We start from the raw sequence: 26,311 nt of genomic DNA, 5'->3' as shown, positions 1-26,311 counted from the left end.
CTGTGGCTCTGTTTTTATGTGGCTCTGCTGTCTGTGAGATGTCCAGGTTTAGCTTTAGCCCTGCCTCATACAGTAAGACTGACATAACCATGCCATAAGCATGCTTTTTTAAGTCCCATTTCCTGTCATGATCAGTGGCTCTGAGGACAATGTCCTTTATTTCAGATGTTGTTTTCTGAAGTATTAATAGAAATGATGTTTGCGAAACTTCTTATGAGGTGACAGCAGTCTTTACTTTCACAGATGTTTTCATGACAATTCTGAGACACGCTTCATCCTGTCCTGTCTTTCAACAAGTGTAAAAATCCATACTTAACAAGCAGGCCACAAAACTGTCCTAAAATATCTGCTAAATAATGAGCAGTAGCACTTAACAAACCTTTAACATGTGACATGGCTGACGTGCAAAAATGCCATCAAATGTTGTGACAGCTGCCGTGACAAAGCCTGCTAATGATACCACCACAATATCACTTCACACCTGGAGAGAAAAGATTCACTTACAGGAAGTTTGAGACTCCAGCTTTTGCACTTCCTTCCAAAGAATGAACAAATGAAACATTTCAAGCATTCCCACACAAACTAAGCAGGAGCACAGCAGCTAGCATGCTAATAAACAGTTTTATCTCTGACCAGTCAGTAACTATGACATCTGATATCACGTGGTGATGTCAGTCTTACAGTGTAGGCTACAGGACTAAAGTGTCTACACTTTACTACAGTATACTGTATATATACAGTAAATATGCTAAGTGGTAGAAGATATTAGAGTTTCCTTCCACGATATTTCAACACGATACTTCATTCAACTTTTTCCATGCTGACTCTAGTCCTCTATATCTTAGATGTCATTTTTTAAAATAAAATTATTTTCCTTGCCTTTTGACAGTGTTTCACTGATGTGTTTCTGTAGCAACAAAAAAAGTTCTATTTTGACTCGGCACAAACAAGCGGTTAAGAACGAGTTAGATTTTTGCTGTTAGAGTTTTTCAGAAGGATGAGCTGAATGTGTGTGATGCAAGTAAGGGTATTAGCACCAGATTCACTGGTGCTAGGATTCACAACTGGTTCAGTGGATTTTGATGAATTTCTTCTTTGCCCTGTTTTGTTGTCCGTCTCTTTCTGTGTGCGTCCGTCACGCCGTCCCTTCGTCCCTCCCGTCTCGTTCTCCTGATCGTTTGCAGTGGCTCGTTGGAGAAGTGCGAGGTGGGAGGGGGGACAGGGGCCGGCCCCAGTCGCAGTGACAGCTCCAGGAGTGTAGAGGCAGGAAGCAGCAAGGTCGGGAAGTGGCAAACCGTCAAGAGCCACATGCACTCCGGCAGCTTGCGGCCCACCAAGTGAGTGACAGCAAATAGGGGCAAGAGACTAGCTACAGACTGGAAGATTCTTACGTTCTCACTGACTCAATACGGGTTTAAACACACAGCACTTTTCAAAGGAAGCTTAAGCTCCTTCTCCTCTTCAGTTCATTTCTGATTGAATAGTCTATTTCTTGAAAAAATGTAACTAACATGGTGTCAGCCAGATTCGTGAAGAGGTTAAAGTACTTATAGGAGCCTGACTGCAGCTTGTATGTTGTGACTGTGCACAGGATAATGGCAGGTAAAGATTACAGGAAATCAAACGGTTTATTAATCCATGTTAGCGTTCCTGAAAACGGGATGCGGTTTGAGACAAGACTTTATCAATGATGTTTTGGTCAAGACAGATTTCCATCAGTTATAACTTTCTTAAACTTTAAGCTAAAAACATATTGGCTGATCAGCTACAGTAGCTCGGCTCATAGCTTTGGCCACTGCAATCGAATACAGAGCTTTTTCCTTTATATTTAGAACGAAAGCAAATCACAGTGTGTATTTTATTAAAGATGATGATGGTGATGTCAGCAGGTAGCAGTGTGAGTGTCCAGAGCTGATGAAGGCTGACCACACAATGAGGAACGCAGTCACACATAAAATCCTGATCAGAACAAATGAGTTAATGCTGACCATTAGTGCAGATTTACAGACCACAACAGGAGTATGTCTCAGAGAAGAGGAGTGAAAGAGATCTTACTAAATGTTTCAAGCTGCTGTTAAAGGGAAGCATCAAAGCTTTCTTAGTTAGTTGTAATGGATTTGTGAAACTGGATTTGAGCAAGACACCTGAAATGTAGCAGTTTTAATTTTTTTGTTCATTTGTTAATGTCAGAATTCTTAGTGTTTGTTCATAGTATTATGTCCTTTCACATACCTTTTCTATTCCTCCAGTAATTGGTTCTATTTTTAGGGACATACTGTATAAGTTATTCTGACATCACCAATTTGACGTCACCAATTTGATGTCATTAACAATCTGACATCACCACTCTGACATCATCACCACTCTGACGTCACCATTCTGACATTATCACCACTCTGACATCACCACTCTGACATCACCATTCTGACATTATAACCACTCTGACATGACCACTCTGACATCACCACTCTGACATTATCACTCTGACATCATCACTCCTCTAACATCAACACCACTCTGACATCATCACTCTGACATCATCACTCCTCTGACATCACCCTTCTGACATCATCACCACTCTGACATAATCACTACTCTAACATCATTACCACTCTGACATCATCACTACTCTAACATCATCACCACTCTGACATCATCACTACTCTGACATCATCACTCTGACATCATCACCACTCTGACATCATCACCACTCTAACATCATCACCACTCTGACATCATCACTACCCTGACATCATCACTCTGACATCATCACCAATCTGACATCATCACTACTCTAACATCATCACCACTCTGACATCATCACTACTCTGACATCATCACTCTGACATCATCACCACTCTGACATCATCACCACTCTAACATCATCACCACTCTGACATCATCACTACCCTGACATCATCACTCTGACATCATCACCAATCTGACATCATCACTACTCTAACATCATCACCACTCTGACATCATCACTACTCTGACATCATCACCACTCTGACATCATCACCACTCTGACGTCACTACTCTGACATCACTCTTTCATGCAAGTTGTTTGATTTTTTAAAAGTTAATCTGGAGTAATGAAGGGATGCGAAAGGATTTTTTTAACTCTTCAGTTGTCTAATACAGTTGCTTGTGCATGTGTGGTATTTACTGTATTTGCTTATTTCTCTGCAGTTAAAATGGATTTGGTTTTCTGATCATTTCTGATCAAGGTTACAATGCAGTCTAAAAAGTCTGAGCTCATTAACAAGAACTGTTGCATTTCTGTGCTGACAGAATGCCTCATGTTTCTAGTCAAGAATCTTTTATTAAAACATTGTGAAATGGATTAACTGTCATTTAAACACACAACTAATCACACAGCATGAATCTGGCTGTTTTCATAAGGATTTATTTTGGTATTTATCAGAAAATTTGTTGATGTACATTGCAGATTTTTTATTATTGTGGTTGATAAAGCTTAATATTTTCCCCAGATGAATCTGAAAAAATAATAGAACATAGACATAGACGCTTGATGGCAACAACGCAGCAATCTGCACAGCAAACATGTTTCTGCATGTTGGCTTTAATATGAGAACAAACTCAGCTGCTAAGCAAACCTTTTAAATTATGCTTAGAAATATTTATTTTTTATTTGAGATTTAGTGAAGAATGAAGCGGTTCTTTTTCTTGATGAACGGAATAAACAGTTCTCAATAGTGCACTCAGAGCCAAATGTGTTACTCACACAGCTAATCAAACTAACACACTACTGTAGATACTCAGTTTAGAATGTGTAGTCTGTTCCCTGAAACACACACACACACACACACGTTCAGCAGGATAAAGAAGAAAAACAATGCCTTTTTTATTGCTGCTGTGTGGAATAATGAGAGAAGGGCAGTGAGAGGGCAGAGTCTGAGTTATTGCTGACATTAATTCACTTTGTAAAAGACACTGATCGCAGCTGCTGCGCCGCTTGAGCGTTGTGACAGAAATACAGCATTACTTAACCACCGGGCGCAAAATTCCCCAACAGCTTTAGCATCATCACAGCGGCTCAGACCTCACGCCAACACAGTGCAGTTACAGGACACACAGATTATCACTGTCTATATTATGACCTGAAAAGTGAGAGATAGTGAGAGAGAGATTTAAATAAATATTTATTTTTATTTTTTTTATTATTATTTATTAGTTTATGTTTGCTGACCCAATCTGAAGAGCTCATAACGTAAAAGACGCATTAAAAAAATCACTGGAGCAACGAACAAGCAACTAAAGCTAATAATAATAATAATATAAAAAAGTTTCCTGTTAGTATTCATTTTAATGCTATATGTATTCACTTTAATAAAAATAATTTAACTTGGTGTCCATATATGGAAGTGTCTCAGTAGGAAAAACATATTTTATTAAGCAGTAATGTGTAATATCTGTACATAATTATTATTTCTAATGCTAACCAGCTAGCTAAGTGGATAGAAAGCCTTAGTATTTTAAGTGCTCTACTCATGAGGACTTGAGGACATGACCTTCAGTCTGTGGTCAGTCCGAGCCTCAACACAGTGTCAGTTATCTGCTGCTGCTTAACTTTGTTCTTTGTCTCTTTTTTCTTCATCAATCCATTGTTGCCTGAAATGTCTGCATTCTCTTTCTGTATTTTCTTTCCTTCTATAAAAATCCCTGTACTGCGATTTACTCATTTATCCCCTCACCTCTCCCTGAGTTTCTTTATTCTTCTCCTAATTCATGACTCGTTGTTCGTTCCCTTCACTTTACACCCTCCTTCTCCTACGTTCTTCTGCATGTATTCTGCAGTTTTGGGGACACGTCCCCACTCTCCACAGCGTCCACTTTGGAGCACATCGCACCCTCTGCGTGTCTTCCTCGGCCTCTCATCAGACAGCAAAGCCTCCAGCAGCCCCTGACCCCCCGGCCCCCTCCGCCGCCCAACGACCCCCCTGCCACCTCACAGAGCCTGGGGCAGTTACACAGTAGCTCCGGGGGCGGCGGGGGGCAGCGGGGGGGTACAAGACCGGGGGCAAGGGGCAGCCCAGCCGCACCCGGGGCATCTCGCTACAGAGCAGGCACAGGGGCACGTTCCCGCTCTAACCCGGGCAGCTGGGATCACATGATGGGGCAAATACGCACCAGGGGCATGGACGTCAAATCCTTCCTGTGAGTACATGACCTGAAATTTTAATTATTACTTTGTCACTATTACACAACTTTACATGCTGACACTTAAAAGTGGACCTGGTGTGGGTCATCCTAAATAATGTTCTGACTCACAACCTAAGAACCTTCCAAATCGTCTTCAGTTCTTCTGAGGTTCTTCTGATGTACTTGCAATTTTAAAACCTTCAAAATCCAGGAGATGGCCATGCATGCATCTTCACATTCTTGTTTAGAAACAAGTTTTAATTTATTGTGGGTATGTGTTTGTCAATGTCTTGTTGAAGTGGATCTTCTGGATCCAGGATTTCATTCTTGAGGAGATTAAATTCTTCTCTAATGTGTCTAAAATTGTTCCATTCATGTTCTCTGTTGCTGTATAATATCCAAAATACTTTTTTGCGGGGAGAATCAGCCCCACATCATGATGCTTCCACCACCACACTTCACTTTGGGTTTGGTGGGTTTTTTGGATCATACACACACCTCATCTTTCCCCAAAAATAATGAGCTTAACTTTCACCAGTGATCTCTAGTTTTGTGGGAGGTGAGAGGTATCAGATTTGTTACATTCTGACTGTTCTGTCTGTGCTCATATTTATGTACTGCAAATGATCTGTTATTTATAATCACTGTATTTCATTATAGCCTTAACTCACAGAGACATAGATGCAGTCTATAATACAGCATTCTTCTGTTCTTAATTGTGTAGTATGTAGTGTAGCGCACTCTGCATGATGGGACATGGAAGAACAAGCACAGAGACTAGAGTAAAGCAAACCGTGAGGTGGCTTTATTTTAATTTAAGGTACAGGTGTAATTTTAGTGCAGCTGGAACCCCTGATAAGGTGAAAACAAACTTGTCCCACCTTTTAAAGGGTGATAGGGGCTCTTGTTCAGGGATCCAGGGTCCTAGTGATGTAGTGAACACACAGTGAGGTAGTGAACACACACAATGATGTAGTGAACACACTGTGAGGTAGTGAACACACACAGTGATGTAGTGAACACACACTCTGATGTTGTTAACACACAGTGATGTAGTGAACACACACAGTGATATAGTGAACACACACAGTGATGTAGTGAACACGCACAGCCATGTAGTGAACACGCACAGCGATGTAGTGAACACACACAGCGGTGTTGTGAACGCACAGTGATGTAGTTAACACACACAGTGATATAGTGAACACACACACAGTGATGTAGTGAACACACACAGCGGTGTAGTGAATGTACAGTGATGTGGTGAACACACACTCTGATGTTGTTAACACACAGTGATGTAGTGAACACACACTCTGATGTTGTGAACGCACAGTGATGTAGTGAACACACACAGTGATATAGTGAACACACACAATGATGTAGTGAACACACAGTGATGTAGTGAACACACACAGTGATATAGTGAACACACACAATGATGTAGTGAACACACAGTGAGGTAGTGAACACACACAGTGATGTAGTGAACACACACTCTGATGTTGTTAACACACAGTGATGTAGTGAACACACACTCTGATGTTGTGAACGCACAGTGATGTAGTGAACACGCACAGCCATGTAGTGAACACGCACAGTGATATAGTGAACACACACACAGTGATGTAGTGAACACACACAGCGGTGTAGTGAATGTACAGTGATGTGGGGAACACGCACAGTGATGTAGTGAACACACACAGTGATATAGTAAAAACACACAGCGATGTAGTGAATGCACAGTAATGTACTGTAGTGACGCACAGTGATGCAGTGAGCACAGTGATGTAGTGAACGCACAGTAATGTAGTGAATGCACAGTGATGTAGTGAATGGACAGTGATGTATTGAACACACACGGCTATGTTGTGAATGCACAGTGATGTATTGAACACAAATGGCTATATTGTGAATGCACAGTGATGTAATGAACGCACAGTGATGTAGTGAACACACAGTGATGTAGTGAACTCACAGTAATGTAGTGAACGCACAGTGATGTAGTGAACACACACAGTGATATAGTGAATACACACAGTGATGTAGTGAACACACACAGCGGTGTAGTGAACGCACAGTGATGTGTTGAACATGCACAGTGATGTAGTGAACACACACAGTGATATAGTAAACACACACAGTGATGTAGTGAATGCACAGTAATGTAGTGACACACAGTGATGCAGTGAACACAGTGATGTGGTGAATGTACAGTAATGTATTGAATGCACAGTGATGTAGTGAATGGACAGTGATGTATTGAACACACATGGCTATGTTGTGAACGCACAGTGATGTAATGAATGCACAGTGATGTAGTGAATACACAGCGATGTAGTGAACTCACAGTAATGTAGTGAACGCTCAGTGATGTAGTGAACATACACTCTGATGTGAGCACACAGGGAGGTAGTGAACACACAGTGATGTGGTGAACACACAGTGTGGTAGTGAACTCACACAGTGATGTAGTGAACCCACAGTGAGGTAGTAAACACACAGTGATGTAGTGAACACACACTCTGATGTTGTGAACCCACAGTGAGGTAGTAAACACACACAGTCATGTAGTAAACACACACTCTGATGTTGTGAACACACAGTGATGTAGTGAGTACACACAGTGATACAGTATAGTGAACACACACCTTGATGTAATGAAGACAGCGATGTAGTGAACACACAGTCTGATGTACACACTTTGAGTAAACAAACACACACACTCTTATGTAGTAAACACACTCTGATGTAGTGAACACACACAGTGAGGTAGTAAACACACTCTGATGTAGTGACCACACAAAGTGATGTAGTGAACACAGTGATGTAGTGAACACACACAGTGATGTAGTGAACACACACACTCTGATGTAGTGAACACACACACAGTGATGTAGTGAACACACACAGTTATGTAGTAAACAAACAGTGATTTAGTGAACACAGTGATGTAGTGAACGCACAGAGATGTAGTGAACTGTGTCAAAGCTAAAATGTTTTCCAAACAATAAAGTCTACACTACGTTCCTTTAAGCACAGGTGGAGTTTATCATCCATGACTGTAAGGATCTAGACCAGACTTTTTCCATGTGCTGTTTGTTTACATTCTGTGTTCACGTGTCTGCCCCGCCCTTGTTTATTCCTTCTTGTCTCAGCACACCTGTCCATTATGTGTCTAATTGTCTTAAGTATTTAGCCGTGTGGAATCCTTGTCTTTTGTTTTGTCTTTGTCTTGTCTGTGTTTGGGTTTTATTTGTTTATTTATTTATTTTAACTATCCTGCATTTGGGTCTGTTTTTTACCCTGGTTCTTCTGACAGTGACAAATTGTCACACTATTTTAGCCCTGATTTAGAGTTTGATAGATCAAAGAACTTACTTTTTCTTCTTTCTGTAATATCTCTTGTACAAGACTAAAAAAGCGGCTCATCCTGAACACCATCATGTTTATAAAAATCAATTTAGGGAAAGTGAATATACACTTCGGATTCTGAATTATACTGACATCCAGAACACTTCTAACGTACAATTCCCCTTCTGCTATTCAAACTGGTCAAGTTCTGCCTCCCAGAGAACCCAGCTCTTCTGCAGTGGGACACCAAACTGTGAGCTCAGAAAGAAAGTGAAAAGTGTAGAATTCGTTCCTGTTGTTTTTAGTTTGGCACCTCTTTGTTTATGTGTCCTTGTCAGAATCTACATAAACAAGTTTGTTTGGAGAAGTAAAACAGTGGATGATTTTGGTGTGTGGCATGCAGGACATCCTGGCTGATTGACAGTTTTGCACATTGCCTAGAAAATTTTCTGGACAAATCTGTAGAGCAGACTTGTGGAATTGGCTTCATAAAGGACCCATGTGATGCGCTATTAAATCTGCCAAAAAAAATCTTGTACTGAGCTGAACACATGAATAGGTTTATTTAGAAACGCTTACGATGCTTAACAATTGCTGCAAGTAATTTATTATTATATAATCAATTAGTGAAACTGTCCAAAAAAGACCACCAGGAAGAAAAAACCAGCAGGAAAAGGACGAGTCTGAGGAAAGGGTGAGTGACTACGCTGCTCGAGTGCCATCAGGAGCTGCAGGACTATGTCTTTGTGTGTGTGTGTGTGTGTGTGTGTGTGTGTGTGTGTGTGTGTGTGTGTGTGTGAGTGTTAATTACACACAAAAAATACTTCATTACAGCTTCATCTTCATTCTACTGCTTTTTGGAAATGACACCAAACTTTTCATTTATAGTTTTATTTTGTTTTTGTTTGTCTTTATTTTTTTTTTTTAACTTATAAAAGAGTGCATACTTTTAGGCAAACCATACTTTTTTGTGACCAGAAATACTGACCCCTTTGCATGTTTACTCCAAATTACTCTTGTAGCTTTCTGCAAGTCTTGATAATATAACAGGATTTGCTTTTTCATTAAAAACTTATATATCAATTAAAAAAAGCTTTTGACAAAATTATTGGCACTGTCAGTGATGACAGAATTTATGAGAATTTCCACCATTTCTTCACCTTCAGTCTCAGGTGAGGTACTTCACAATCTACATGCAGTGTGTAGAGTTTATATTTAACACACAATGTTTAACACCTGTTACAGGACTCCCTTGGGTCTAATTTTGTTTTTAATATAATAATGCTATTTTCAGGGAGATTTTTGCAGTAATTATTCTTTGACTGTGGAAGTGTGTATGATGTGAATTAGATTTATTGTGTAATTAATTAGAGCTGTTTAAAAATAAAAAACCTCCTATTTAGTATTTCCTGTTTGTTCTATTCGGTGATACAGCATTAAACATAAAAAACAACTTTTATCTAAAAATCACTAATCTTCTTTTTATCATTCCATCAGATGTCTTACTTTCTTGTCTGTTCTTTCTTTAGGGAAGGTAAGATGGTGGTGTTGTCTTTGGCGATTGGCCTGGCTGAGCAGGACGACTTCGCTAACCTACCAGACCTGCAGGAGAATCCAACAAGCCAAGAAACTCCTCCTGGAGACAAGAGGTAGAGTTTAGCATTTTATTGTTTCCGTCAGGTGTTTTGTATTTGCAGAGCAAGCTACAAGGTGACAAGCGCTCCATCCAAACACGTTATTGCATTATTCCAAAACCTGTTTTTTTTGTGCTGAGTGTTTTGATATGTCACATGTCCATGTTGTCCAAATTTTTGATTTTGCTTATTTTGGGGGCGGGGCTACACGTGACGTCACGTGACGTGACCAAAATACACGTGAGGAAATTCCCCTCATTGTGCTGAGTGTTTTGATATGTCACATGTCCATGTTGTGCAAATTTTGGATTTTCACGTGACATCACGTGACGTCATGTGACGTCACGTCACGTGACCAAAACATGCGTGAGGCAGTTCCCCTCATCGGGCTGAGTGTTTTGATATATGACATGTTGTGCTAATTTTTGATTTCGCTTATTTTGGGGGCGGGGCTACACACGTCACGTGATGTCACCAGAATACCCGTTGGGGTGCCAATACTTTTGATGAAAAGTGGCTACTGAGGGTTTGGACATTTCATGTCAATACTGCAGTCATTATGGGATTCTACTTATTATTATACTGCATAGAACACAGGAGAGAGGCCGTGCCTGAGTGTGTGAGAGCTTAGAGGAATTTTAGGAATTCCCCATTCAAGTCTATGGGATGTTCCATCGTCGACTAATGGAAAACCGAAAGTTCCATCGGAACGGCGAAACAAAAACTTTGTTCTGAGTAAGGTCCTAAAGAACCTGTCCGAGTTTGGTGTAAATCGCTCGAAGATTTGCCGAGTTATAAATCTCCGAAGTTTATAATGGAAGTGGATGTGAAAAAAGGCCACTTTGAGCTTCTGTACCGGGAATGCCGGAAGTCCGATCGCTTAGAAAAGTAAGAGCAACAAACTTCAGACCAGGGTCTACGACATATCCGGATTTGGTGCATGTGGCTCGAAAGCCCTAGGAGGAGTTACTCTTGATAAATTTTCCACTAAGAAGAATAATAATAACTAGATTTATAAAGTTCGTCGCAACAAACATTGATGTTGGCTTTGACGAGGCAAGTATTCGCAAAGGCAGGTGCTTTTTGGCGGCAAGTGGACATAAGGGTCAGTGTTACTTTTGGAGGCAAGTGGACATAAAACTTGTGAAATCTAGTGGAGCGCTAGGGTGCCAAAATATTTAGAGGCAAGTGGAGACGAGTATGTGACATCATCCTAAAACCTGTGACGCAATTCCCCTCCTTTGGCTGAGTGTTTTGTTATGTCCATGTTGTGCTAATGTTTTTGTTTTCATGTGATGTCATCAGAATACCCGTGAGGAAGTTCCCCTCATTGTTGTGAGTGTTTTGATATATGACATGTCTATGTTGTGCTAATTTTTGATTTTGCATATTTTGGGGGCGGGACAACCGAAAGGCCAGTCGGTACACCAATTTAAACCTTTGTTCAGAGTATCACCCTAAAGGAGCTGGCCGAGTTTGGTGTAGATAGTTCCAAAGCTTGCCGAGTTATAAACCTCCAAAATTTATAATGGGAGTCTATGGGAAAACCGGTACTTGGATCGCTTAGAAAACTAATAGCAACAAACTTTAGACCAGGGTCTACAACATATTCGAACTTGGTGCATGTGACTCGAAAGCCCTAGGAGGAGTTACTCTTGATAAATTTTTGTCTAAGCTTAAATAGGAAAACAGAATGTTGGCTTCTACAAAGCCAACATAATAATAATAATGATAATAATGATAATAATAATAATAATAAGCTTATAAAGGAAAACAGAATGTTGGCTTCTACAAAGCCAACATAATAATAATAATAATAATAATAATAATAATAATAATAATAATAATAATAATAATAAGCTTATAAAGGAAAACAGAATGTTGGCTTCTACAAAGCCAACATAATAATAAGCTTATAAAGGAAATCAGAATGTTGGCTTCTACAAAGCCAACATAATAACTAGATTTGTAAAGTTCGTCGAGACAAACTTTGATGTTGGCTTTGACGATGCAAATATTCGTAAAGGCCGGTGCTTTTTGGAGGCGAGTGGACATAAGGGTCAGTGTTACTTTTGGAGGCAAGTGGACAGAAAGATTGTGAAAGCTACTGGACCGCTAGGGTGCCAATACTTTTGGAGGCGAGCGGACATGAGCATGTGACGTAATCCGAATACCCATGAGGCAGTTCCCTTTATTGTGCTGGGTGTTTTGATATGTCACATGTCCATGTTGTGCAAATTTTTTATTTCGCTTATTTTGGGGGCGGGGCTACACGTGACGTCACGTGATGTCACCAGAATACCCGGTGGGGTGCCAATACTTTTGGCAAAAAGTGGCTAATGAGGGTTTGGACATTTCATGTCAATTCTGCAGTCATTATGGGATTCTACTTATTATTATACTGCATAGAACACAGGAGAGAAGCGGTGCCTGAGCTCTGCGCACGCTGCATGTGTGAGAGCTTAGAGGAATTTTAGAAATTCCCCATTCAAGTCTATGGGATGTTCCATCGTCGACTACGGGAAAACTGAAAGTTCTGTCGGAACGCCGAAACAAAAATTTCGTCCGGAGTAACGTCCTAAAGAACCTGTCAGAGTTTGGTGTAAATTGCTCGAAAACTTGCGGAGTTATAAACCTCAAAAAGTTTATAATGGAAGTCTATGGGGGAAAAAAGGCCACTTTGAGCTTCCGTACCGGGAATGCCGGAATTCCGATCACTTAGAAAGGTAATAGCAACAAACTTCAGACCAGGGTCTACGACATATCCGAATTTGGTGCATGTGGCTCTAAAGCCCTAGGAGGAGTTACTCTTGATAAATTTTTGGCTAAGAATAATAATAATAACTAGATTTGTAAAGTTCGTCAAGACAAACTTTGATGTTGGCTTTGACGGTGCAAGTATTCGCAAAGGCCGGTGCTTTTTGGAGGCGAGTGGACATAAGGGTCAGTGTTACTTTTGGAGGCAAGTGGACAGAAAGATTGTGAAAGCTACTGGACCGCTAGGGTGCCAATACTTTTGGAGGTGAGCGGACATGAGCATGTGACGTGATCCGAATACCCATGAGGCAGTTCCCCTCATTGTGCTGAGTGTTTTGATATGTCACATGTCCATGTTGTGCAAATTTTTTATTTCGCTTATTATGGGGGCGGGGCTACACGTGACGTCACGTGACGTGACCAAAATACACGTGAGGCAGCTCCCCTCTTTGTGCTGAGTGTTTTGATATGTCACATGTCCATGTTGTGCTAATTTTTTATTTTCACGTGACGACACGTGACGTGACGTGACCATAACACACGTGAGGCACTTCCCCTTATTGTGCTGAGTGTTTTGATATGTCACATGTCCATGTTGTGCAAAATTTTTATTTCGCTTATTTTGGGGGCGGGGCTACACGTGACGTCACGTGACGTGACCAAAATACACGTGAGGCAGTTCCCTCATTGTGCCGAGTGTTTTGATATGTCACATGTCCATGTTGTGCAAATTTTGGATTTTCACGTGACGTCACGTGACGACACGTGACGTGACGTGACCATAACACACGTGAGGCACTTCCCCTCATTGGGCTGAGTGTTTTGATATATGACTTGTCCATATTGTGCTCATTTTTGATTTCGCTTATTTTGGGGGCGGGGCTACACGTGACGTCACATGACGTCACGCGACGTCACCAGTATACCCGGTGGGGTGCCAATACTTTTGGCAAAAAGTGGCTACTGAGGGTTTGGACATTTCATGTCAATACTGCAGTCATTATGGGATTCTACTTATTATTATACTGCATAGAACACAGGAGAGAAGCCGTGCTTGAGCTCTGCGCACGCTGCGTGTGTGAGAGCTTAGAGGAATTTTAGGAATTCCCCATTCAAGTCTATGGGACGTTCCATCGTCGACTACGGGAAAACTGAAATTTCCATCGGAACGCCGAGACAAAAACTTCGTCCGGAGTAAGGTCCTAAAGAACCTGTCCAAGTTTGGTGTAAATCGCTCGAAAACTTGCCGTTATTAACCTCCAAAGTTTATAATGGAAGTGGATACGAAAAAAGGCCACTTTGAGCTTCCGTACCGGGAATGCCGGAATTCCGATCGCTTAGAAAAGTAATAGCAACAAACTTCAGACCAGGGTCTATGACATATCCGAATTTGGTGCATTTGGCTCGAAAGCCCTAGGAGGAGTTACTCTTGATAAATTTTTGTCTCAAAATAATAATAATAACTAGAATGTACACTTCCTGAAGAAAATGTGAATGGTGCTTGCACGAGGCAAGTTCCCTTCATCGTGCTGAGTGTTTTGATATATGACATGTCCATGTTGTGCTAACTTTTTGATTTCGCTTATTTTGGGGGCGGGGCTACACGTGACGTCACGTGACGTGAACAAAAAACGGGTGAGGCAGTTCCCCTCATCGGGCTGAGTGTTTTGATATATGACATGTCCATGTTGTGCAAAATTTTTGATTTCGCTTATTTTGGGGGCGGGGCTACACGTGACGTCACGTGACGTGACTAAAACACGCGTGAGGCAGTTCCCCTCATCGGGCTGAGTGTTTTGATATATGACATGTCCATGTTGTGCTAACTTTTTGATTTCGCTTATTTTGGGGGCGGGGCTACACGTGACGTCACGTGAATACCCGGTGGGGTGCCAATACTTTTGGACAAAAGTGAGTAAGTAGAATAACAATAATTGTGTATGCAGAATAACAATAATGATGCTTTGCAAGCACCATTAACTAGAAGGTACATTTCCTGAAGAAAATGTGAATCATCTGAATACTCTAGAGGAAGTTCCCCTCATTGTTCTGAGTGTTTTGATATGTCACATGTCCATGTTGTAAAAAGTTTTTTGATTTTGCATATTTTGGGGGCGGGGCTGCGGCACAACCGAAAGGCCAGTTGGTACACCAATTTAAAACTTTGTTCAGAGTCTCACCCTAAAGGAGCTGGCCAAGTTTGGTGTAGATAGTTTGAAAGCTTGCCGAGTTATAAACCTCCAAAGTTTATAATGGGAGTCTATGGGGGAAAAAGGCCACTTTGAGACCCGGTACCGGAAGTACCGGTACTCGGATCGCTTATAAAAGTCATAGCACACCTCTCCTCAATGAGCCGGTCAATTTGACACGTCATTCATGGGTCTAGGACAAAAGCTGCGGGACAAGTTACGCGCCGAAGTTTTGTCCGGCACAATAGTAATAATGTTGCTTTGCAAGCACCATTAATAATAATAACTAGAATGTACATTTCCTGAAGAAAATGTGAATTTTCTTCGAATTTTCAAAGCCAACATATAATAATAAGCTTATAAAGGAAATCAGAATGTTGGCTTCTACAAAGCCAACATAATAAGCTTATAAAGGAAATCAGAATGTTGGCTTCTACAAAGCCAACATAATAACTAGATTTGTAAAGTTCGTCGAGACAAACTTTGATGTTGGCTTTGACGGTGCAAGTATTCGCAAAGGTCAGTGCTTTTTGGAGGCGAGTGGACATAAGGGTCAGTGTTACTTTTGGAGGCAAGTGGACAGAAAGATTGTGAAAGCTACTGGACCACTAGGGTGCCAATGCATTTGGAGGCGAGCGGACATGAGCATGTGACGTGATCCGAATACCCGTGAGGCAGTTCCCCTCATTGTGCTGAGTGTTTTGATATGTCACATGTCCATGTTGTGCAAATTTTTGATTTTCACGTGACGTCACGTGATGAGAGAATTGAGAGGAATTTTAGGAATTCCCCATTCAAGTCTATGGGACGTTCCATCGTCGACTATGGGAAAACCGAAACTTCCGTCGGAACGCCGAGACAAAAACTTCGTCCGGAGTATTGTCCTAAAGAACCTGTCCGAGTTTGGTGTAAATCGCTTGAAAACTTGCCGAGTTATAAACCTCCAAAAGTTTATAATGGAAGTCTATGGGAAAAAAGGCCACTTTGAGCTTCCGTACCGGGAATGCCGGAATTCCGATCGCTTAGAAAAGTAATAGCAACAAACTTCAGACCAGGGTCTACGACATATCCGAATTTGGTGCATGTGGTTCGAAAGCCCTAGGAGGAGTTACTCTTGATAAATTTTTGGCTAAGAAGAATAATAATAACTAGATTTGTAAAGTTCGTCAAGACAAACTTTGATGTTGGCTTTGACGGTGCAAGTATTCGCAAAGGCCGGTGCTTTTTGGAGGCGAGTGGACATAAGGGTCAGTGTTACTTTTGGAGGCAAGTGGACAGAAAGATTGTGAAAGCTACTGGACCGCTAGGGTGCCAATACTTTTGGAGGTGAGCGAACATGAGCATGTGACGTGATCCGAATACCCATGAGGCAGTTCCCCTCATTGTGCTGAGTGTTTGGATATGTCACATGTCCATGTTGTGCAAATTTTTTATTTCGCTTATTTTGGGGGCAGGGCTACACGTGACGTCACGTGACGTGACCAAAATACACGTGAAGCAGTTCCTCTCATTGCGCCGAGTGTTTTGATATGTCACATGTCCATATTGTGCAAATTTTGGATTTTCACTTGACCAAAATACACGTGGGGCAGTTCCCCTCATTGTGCTGAGTGTTTTGCTATGTCATATGTCCATGTTGTGCTAATTTTTTATTATTTTCACATGATGAATAAGTATGCAAGAGAATAAGAATGTGCTTTGCAAGCACATTAATTAGGGATGAGCGAGTACAGCATTATCTGTACGGTATCTGTATCTGTTAACCATAAGAATTATCTGTATCTGTACTTGGAGTGGGTGGGGCCTAACCCGGAAGTAGGCGGGGTTTGTCTTGAAATGGGCGGTGCTTTAACTGGTAATAATTAATTTGTAATATTTATGACACTAGCTTACTACCTTTTATGTTTTTATGAAATACAGCAAAAACTTGTCAGACACTCAGGGTCTGGTTACTGGTTAGAGACAGCTGAAGGTTTAAAAAAGAAAAAAAATCTCCGACAGGCAGAGACGCAATGCGAGTCGCATTCTACCAAGCAAGCACCACGTCTGAATGAACCCACGTTTACCAGAACTCTACTGGTTAGAAAGTACGTATTATTAACGTTACAACCTGAAGTAAAGACCCGTGAACCCGAGTGACTTAGGGAGAGACAGAGAGCTGTTCTGTGTGTGACTGTGAGTGAGCGAGACAGAGCAACACAATACATCTGTATGTGTGTAGGGGAGGGGCGCTGTGACTAGCCTATCACAGAACGCTGACACAATCAGATACCCAATGATGATTTTCATTCAATCCGAGCACAGATATTAACTCTTATTACTCGTATAATACTTGTACTCAGCAGAAGTGCTTTATCCGTACCGGATACTCGTTTCAGCCGAGTATCCAGCTCATCTCTGGTAATAATGTTGCTTTGCAAGCACCATTAATAAGTATGCAATAGAACAATAATGTGCTTTGCAAGCACATTAATAATAAGTATGCAAGAGAACAAGAATGTGCTTTGCAAGCACATTAATAATAATAAGTATGCAAGAGAACAATAATGTTGCTTTAGCAAGCACCATTAATAATAAGTATGCAAGAGAACAAGAATGTTGCTTTAACAAGCTCCATTAATAATAATAATAAGTATGCAAGAGAACAAGAATGTTGCTTTAGCAAGCTCCATTAATAATAATAATAAGTATGCAAGAGAACAAGAATGTTGCTTTAGCAAGCACCATTAATAAGTATGCAAGAGAACAATAATGTGCTTTGCAAGCACATTAATAAGTATGCAAGAGAACAATAATGATGCTTTGCAAGCACCATTAATAATAATAATAAGTATGCAAGAGAACAAGAATGTTGCTTTAGCAAGCACATTAATAATAATAAGTATGCAAGAGAACAATAATGTGCTTTGCAGGCACATTAATAAGTATGCAAGAGAATATGAATGTTGCTTTAGCAAGCACCATTAATAATAAGTATGCAAGAGAACAAGAATGTTGCTTTAGCAAGCAATATTAATAATAAGTATGCAAGAGAATAAGAATGTTGCTTTAGCAAGCACCATTACCTAGAATGTACATTTCCTGAAGAAAATGTGAATGGTGCTTGCACATGGCAAATCCCGGAGGATAGTCGAGACGAGCATGTGACATCATCTGAATACTCTTGAGGAAGTTTTCCTCATTGTGCTGAGTGTTTTGACATGTCACATGTCCATGTTGTGCTAATTTTTTATTTTCACGTGAAATCATCAAAATACATGTGAGGAAGTTCCCCACATTGTTGTGTGTTTTGATATGCCATGTTGTAAAAAGTTTTTTGATTTTGCATATTTTGGGGGCAGGGCTGCGGCACAACTGGAAGGCCAGTCGGTACACCAATTTAAAAGTTTGTTCAGAGTCTCACCCTAAAGGAGCTGGCCAAGTTTGGTGTAGATAGTTTGAAAGCTTGCCGAGTTATAAATCTCCAAAGTTTATAATGGGAGTCTATGGGAAAAAAGGCCACTTTGAGACCCGGTACCGGAAGTACCGGTACTCGGATCGCTTATAAAAGTCATAGCACACCTCTCCTCAATGAGCCGGTCGATTTGACACGTCATTCATGGGTCTAGGACAAAAGCTGCGAGACAAGTTACGCGCCGAAGTTTTGTCCGGAAGAATATGCAGGACAGTAAGAATGATGCTTTGCAAGCACCATTAATAATAAAAAGATTATAACGGAAATCAGAATGTTGGCTTCTACAAAGCCAACATAATAATAAAAAATCATCTAATGATGGTTAGGAAATGGTCTGATCAATTAATTCCTGAAGAAAGTGAGTGAGAGAAAGAGAGGGTGAGAGAGGATAAGAGAGGGTGAGAGAGAGCGACAGAGACCGAGAATGCGTGTGTGTTTGTGTGTGTGTGTTTTTAACCTGGACAGATATTTTAGTCGCTGCTCCCTCAGCTTCACAGAAATCATATTTTACAGGAAACAGCTGATATTCACACAGTCATGTTTCTCATTGTATCTGTGCACCGACACACACTTCTACAGGCGTCCACACCTACAGATGTGTATAAGTACATGTAAAACCCCTAACAGAAGAAAATAGTTTGGTTCAAATCAAGCGTCAGGATTTGTATCGATCTTTAAATGGCAGATCACTGTCTGTGATACAGAATGTGCTGGATCTCATAGACATTTGGTTTTCAGTTAATGTTAAATATAAATACCTAATATAAATATATAATTTGTGATGATTTTCCCACTAGCTTGGTCTTGATATTACTAGCACATTACAAATTATAGCTAGCTAGCTACATCATTAGCCTTGTTAGTTGCTCAGCATGCACAGTGCACCCAGCGACAGTTCTGGTGACTGTTCTAATGGCTATACTGTAAACCCAAGTCCACAAATTTTACTAGTATGTACCTCTGGATGTAGTTCATTCACACGATGCAGTGGATGTTTGTTTAGCTAGCAGAACTGAATCTGACAGCAGAATCATGCTCAGCACTATCTTTATGTTGGATAGTGTACTAACTGAAATTGCACTGTTTTCTTGGCAACACTCCAACACCACATAATAATTTGCTCCAGGCCCAAAGATTCAATGACATTTAAACACCTTCACAAAACCGGCAGCCTGTAGATGGCAAAAACAGCAGAGCTCGAAAGAACTCTGTCTGTCTGTCTGTCTGTCTGTCTGTCTGCCTGTTTGTTTGTCTGTCTGTCTGTTTGTCTGTCTGTCTGTCACTGTCTATCTGTTTGTCTGTCACTCCTTCTGTCTGTCACTCTGTCTGTCTGTTTGTCACTTTGTTTGTCTGTCACTCTGTCTGTCACTCTGTCTGTCTTTCACTCTTTCTGTCTCTAAGTCCTGTCCAGTATAATATCTGTTCAGATTCAGTGGATGAATCGTCTAAACCTATTGTTATACTGAGATTTGAGTGTGATGGAGCACTGTGGAGTTGCTGGGCAACAAAATCTTTGTAAAGACCTTGAGTGTTCTGAGTTTCTGATTTCTTCACTCAGAGGTTAGAGAGAAGCTTAATTGGAATGCTTTAATTCTGAAGAGCAAAATGTGGAGATGTTGATATGGAAGGATCTAACAGCTGAGATTATCAAGGAATTGCTGTAATTGCTGCTAGAGGCAAAGGCATTGATGAGCAGTCAGAAACATTACTGTAGCTCCTGATGAAGGCACATGGTTGTGCTCAGCCTCCAGAAAGCACAGAGTTGCTGCAACTGGTGGCAACCTGTGATTAACAACCCACTGCTTCACACGTCTGCTCTGAAAAGCTGTTTGAGGAACCACAGACTTTTGTTAGAGTGCAAAATGTTTTACCTGTTCTTATTTTAGATCCAAGATCATTTGTTTACACCTCTGCAGTGGGTTTGGACCATCCCGGCTGAGAAAAAAGATGTTCTCCTCAGTCCACCTGATCTTCACAGAAGATTAACACAGATATTAAGGTTCTCATGTCAATATTAACAAGTGTTTCTGCGTAACCAAACCTTTTTCTCAGGGAAGGAAAGATGTGCAAGAAATAACTCAATCAAACAGGTAGAGCTTTGCTGTAGCTGTTTTCATTTCCTCTTTGTTTTTGGAGCATTTTAGCTTCAATTTTAGCTTCAACGAGTTGGATTCGGCTCAGGCGAATTGCTGAACATTTTCAATTTTCTGCTTTTAAAAAGTTTGCTGCTGGTCTCTGTCCGTCTGCAGACACTATAGTGTCTTTATGTCCTCTTTGCCAAACGGAACCCTCAGTCGAATACTATCACTTGAGGATCATGCAATTCACTTCCTCTCCACGAGCACCTTGTGAAGTATTGTCAGTTTGTCTGCATTGCCAGGCCATTTGTTGTTTGGCTCTCGCTTGTTTTCTGTGTTTCTATGGTTATCGGTTTTGCATGTTCGGATTGTGGGGTTTTTTTGTGATTGTGGATTTGTTTGTCCCGCTGATTGCTATTTATGTTTTTTGAACTCTTCCTGACTCCTGTTTTTTCTCTCTGCCTATTGTCTTGGATTTATTTGCTTGGATTGTATAATAAAGCTCCACATATAGATTCTTACACTTCTGTTTCTTTTTCGTTGTTACAACAATTCTGTTACTAATAATACTAATATTTGACTGAAAGGTTTTTGTCTTTATGCTCAACTAAAGTGAAATAATGGGCATATTTCCACTTTGAGAAACTCCTCTTGCTCTCGCCTTGACTCGCCATTACTGCCTCACATACTTGAAAAAACGGAAACACGCCCACAGTGCGCCGTCTTCGTGTTTACAGGTTGGCATCCACCAATCCTACAATGCCCAACATTGCTGAAAGCACTGTCAAGACAAACCTTAAATCTTGAAATAGCTGAAGGTGTCAATTCCTATAAAATGTAGGGACGTTATGAAGGTAAGACAGATGATTAAATACCTAAATGCTTAAATACCTAGTAAAGTTGGCCAAAGGCAAAAAAATAAGAGCAAGACTAAGTAAGAGAAAATTTTACACCCAAAGAGAGCAGGAGTAGGAGCAGAATCCTCCACTGGGAACTCAGCTCTTATTTAAACCTCAGATACTCAGATTTAAAATAAAATAATCATCTTCATCACGCGAACCTCATCTCACTGCCCCCTTTTCCCAGCCCCATGGTGTGTGTCCCAGTTTAAAATGAATCACACATCTCAGTTTCTCAGTCTCTAATCTGATGCAGCTCAATTCTCTGCTTTCTGTACTGAGTGGGAGAGTAATTATGATGAAAAAAGAGCTCAGTAAACATGTGTTGTTATAAACCATTTTGTTTTCTTGGCACAGCTGTTTGCCTGTGATTTAATGGTTGCATTTTGTTTGCAATTAAAGTGAAACCATAGATCTCCATATCAGAGCTCAGAAGAGTCAACAATGTTGTTCTGTTCACAGCACAGTGTCTCTATTTCTCTCTCTCTCTCTCTGTCTCTCTCTCTCACACACACACACTCACACAGGATTGTTGTGTCATTATATGAGCAGAAGCAGCAGAGCTAAGATGGACAGCTTAAATCACTGTCAGAATAGTTTTCCCGATCTCTTTCATAAATATTATCTCTCGCTCACACACACACAGACACAGACACACACACACACACACACGCACACAGACACACACAGAGGGAGTGCTGGGTATCTGGGTATGATATGGAAATAAACACAGGTGTGGCATTAGCAGCTTTAGGAAGCTTTAGGAAGCTCATGCCTCATCAATGTGCCACTAACACTCATGCTAACACGTGCTAAGCTAAAGGCTTCAAAAACCACTTATGAGAGCAGCAGGTGCTTTACATATGTTTTATGCTGTTATTATTAGTACGTTCTGGTACGAAGACCAAAAGACAGTAGACTCTCCACACTGTTGTGTGTTTGTGTGTAACTGCTCATCTCTATAAGGAAGTGGAAGGTAATTGAATGGAAATGAGATGGAGGTGTACAGTGGCAGCTGTCCAGCTAACTAACAGTGATGTGTGATCAAAGGTGAAACACAGCGGCGGTGCTGTCACTCTCTTTTTTGTGATTGTTCCATTTGCTTTGCCTATTTTATGATATTACTTTCGATTACTGCAGAAATAATGTGCCTGGAATCCCATTGAAATATATTTTAAACATGAATACATTTGACCTTGCTGTGACCTTTGGATCTGTTTCAAAGTCAAACTCATTCAGTCACTCCAGAGACACAGACGGACTGATAGCAAATATCAGAAACACCCTTCCAGACCAACAGAGGACGTCATTGTCCATTGTGTGAACTTCTCCTTCTGTTGTTTGCTCCATTTCTATTGATTGAGCTCACGTTGTGTGTCTCATTAGTCACCTGTTTATAGTTCAATGTTTTCACTGTTTTTTGCTGAATTATTAAACATCACCTGCTTGTTTATCTATGTTTGTGATTCTTGTCTGCATTTTGAAAAGCTTTTGTTCCCCTCATGTTCAAGTTGTCCTAGCCTAGCCAAGGCCTTAGTGTTTTAGCTTGTGTGTTCTCTCAGTCACTGTTTATTTTGTTATTTATTCCTTAATAAAACCTTCTATTTTTGACTTTTTCTCAATACTCTTAACCCTAGCATGCTTCTCTATGCTAACAGCTAGTGTATTAACAGCTTGTGGTTCTACACAAACAGCAAGCAGAAGCCCGCAGATCTTTCCGCTCTGATGTAAGGTACTGTATAATATTGGGAACCACACATGAGTGCTAATACAAAACCTCATACAGGCAGGTTTTTCTGCTGCATTCAGGCAGAGATTTCAGATGGGATCAGGAAAGGTCTAGTTGACAATAAAAACAGACACACATTGCTGTGTTGAACTGAATCGAGTTCAGTGTATTCTGATGTCCCTGCTCTCTACTGAAATAGGAGAAAGGAGAAGCAACATTTTAACTGAAATGACAGGTTTTTTGTAATCTTATAATTTTGAGAGAAAGAGCCAGAGAAAATCCACACTTGATATTTGTTTCATCTCTGTTACACATTCTGTTTCTGTTCTATTACATCCTACTCACAAATCCACAGCAGAGACTTCAGATGTTGCTCCAGACTCATTGTGTGTAGGATTAAGTAGTGTTTATCAGTGAGAGAGAAAGAGAGAGAGAGAGAGAGAAAGAGAGAGAGAGAGAAAGAGAGAGAGAGAGAGAGACCTGTTGCATGTTTGTCTAAGTCATTTTATTGAAATGTATGAAAAAGGATGGAATAAAGCCCTTACACCAGACCATTTCTTGACCTCAGGAAGCGTTGACCTGAGCAGAAGCTCAGACGTGGGTTGCTAAAGGCTATGAATCTCTGGACAGAAAGAGAAAGCTTTGGCTTCTGCGAGTGAAACCATTGCATAATTGCATTTTCTCCTCAGTAAAGTTACAACAGCAGCATCCTGACTTTAACTCCCACGCTGAGCAAAGAACTGCTACAAAACAAAAAAGGTTAAGTTTGGACCTCTTCAGTAATATATACTGTGCATTTACAAGAGCAAATCCGGTCTCTATTACTTTCACTGTGTCTTGCAGATGTAATGCCTGGTTCTGTTTTTTCATAATGAATATCTGAAAAGTGTACTCATTAGCTTGCGACTCGAGGCTCTGTTTGTATTTCTGTCAAACTCAAACAAATAGTCTATATGCAAAGAGTCATTTATATTCATACTGCTGTATCAGAGAGATTGTTTATCCAAATGTGCTAACATGGCTAATAGTGAAGAAAAATAAAGTATATCACCATGATCTCTTTCAGAGAATACTAAACTAGTGGATACATCTTCTTTTACATTGTTAATCTTTTCCTCATGCATTTCTCTGACAAAGTAGGAGACTCTCTCCTATATTTATTTTTTAGCAAAACTTAAAAACAGTACAGCATTTGGCTGTACTAAAATAATATAGAGAATATTAAGAAAATAGCACACTGTTAATCACGGGCAAGAGTACAAATGTTCACAATTTATTTGTGCTGCTGCGCAACAGGACAAAATGCTTCTCGTGTAGCATGAGAGATGAATCATTCCTTACATTGAGATTTTATAAACATGATTCAAACAGAAACTGAAGAAGGGAAAACATCATCAATCATTGGCTACATTACAACGCCTGATCATCTCTGGATCAAAAAAATCTTAACAAGATCTGCCTAAGCTGTTTTTGAGCCTGAGTCTCACCCTCTTGTCTCCAGCTCATTCTGACCTTCTAATATTTTACACAAAACAATCTGTGGTAACAACAATTTTGAGTCACAAACAACTTCTAGTCACATACACAGGTCAGAAATTCACAAACAATTTTTAGTAAAATTTTCCATCACAGTTTGTTCATCTTAAAAAATCAGTTTTATTGCTCTGTCTGAAAGAAAGAAGTAATGGAAGATTCAAAGTGCACATCATTTAGCATATACGTGTCATGGGCTGGGAAAACTTTTCACTTATTATTATTATTATTATTATTATTATTATTATTATTATTATTATTATTATACAAATTTGGTGCAAAAGCTCTAAGTTGCTTTCTGTCACATGAGTTTCGGAGGAGAATGTTTTAATTTACACCCCAATACCTGACATTGTTTAAAAGCAATACAATGCACAATATAAGAGGAAACCCCAGTGGTAGGAGGGAGTGAGAAGTATTCCAGATGATGTGATTGCAGTGTAATCAGTGATATTACACAGATCCTGACTCTCAGCACATCTTCATCATTAGACTCAAATGCTTTTGGCCTCCTGTGGAGATGAAGGTAGACTTACAGCATCCATTATTCTTATATAATGAGGGGTACTTTTCTGTAGTTTGACTCAGCTGCACGGATCACATTGACCACAGAGGCACAAACATCATCATCATCATCATCATCATCATCATCATCATCATCATCATCATCATCATCATCATAATCCCCAGCAGTAAATGACACTTTAATGTTTAATGCCATTTCTGATGGAACTACTTTCAAAATGGAAAAGTGCTAGAGGATTCTAGCCTTGCCATATCAGCTAATCAAGCATTGCGTCACCAAAGTTACTGCAACTCATTTTTGACACCTTGTAAAAACATGATCTGTTAGCAGGGCTTTAAAATAAATCTCCAGTGTCAGAAATTTGTGCAGCAAGAGAGTCATCATGACTTCAGAGGCTTTCCAGTATTTCTGCAACATGATTAGCTGCAAATGAAAAGTTTCCGTGGAAACATCAGGGTTTAATTATCTTCATGGTGTTAGTCATAAACCTATTTGTCCTGTTCTTTCTGCAGTACTCTATCAGAGCTCAGAGTGTCGGTTCTTAGCTAATAGCTAATAGTACTTATTCATCAGTATATTTTTGTCTTTGGAGTTTGGAATTTCCTCTTCTGTATCCTTCCTGTCCTGTATTTAAGTTCATCAGCAGTGAAATATTTTACTTGCGGTGTGGGTTGCTGTGAATTTGAGGTTCAACACCATACAGTTTTATGGAATGCACCTTGTGCCTTGAGTGTTAATGATCTCCTAGAACTTACAGGATGAACAAACACAAACACACAAACAGTATTTTTAATTAGATCATATTTTTAGCACCACTGTGATTTATTAATAGTGTTGTAATGTGTGTACTGTAAGTGACTGCGAGAGCAAAGAAACACTGAGTGAGAAGTGATTGTTCTCTCACACGTACATATTTTAATTATGATTTATTGGTATATATGCTGATGTTAATTAAAATGTGTGTCCTGGTTTTCTTGGAGAATTAATACTGC

The 26,311-nt window shown here is 40.2% G+C and overlaps 1 protein-coding gene across 2 annotated transcripts in view; it reads left to right on the top strand.

Annotated features, from left to right (window-relative positions):
* The window catches only part of syt7b (synaptotagmin VIIb), a 120,777-nt gene that overhangs the window by 81,360 nt on the left and 13,106 nt on the right, over positions 1–26,311 (top strand). For both annotated transcript variants that reach the window (XM_060876948.1, XM_060876938.1), the window contains exons 5-7: positions 1,185–1,337; positions 4,822–5,181; positions 10,050–10,169. In XM_060876948.1, coding sequence (XP_060732931.1) covers positions 1,185–1,337; positions 4,822–5,181; positions 10,050–10,169 — 633 coding nt within the window. The remainder of the gene's footprint in view (positions 1–1,184; positions 1,338–4,821; positions 5,182–10,049; positions 10,170–26,311) is intronic.

Source organism: Tachysurus vachellii, chromosome 1, assembly GCF_030014155.1.
Source record: "Tachysurus vachellii isolate PV-2020 chromosome 1, HZAU_Pvac_v1, whole genome shotgun sequence".
Lineage (NCBI taxonomy): Eukaryota > Metazoa > Chordata > Actinopteri > Siluriformes > Bagridae > Tachysurus > Tachysurus vachellii.
The sequence above is the reverse complement of the archived record's forward strand: the minus strand, read 5'-3'. Positions and strand labels throughout refer to the sequence as shown.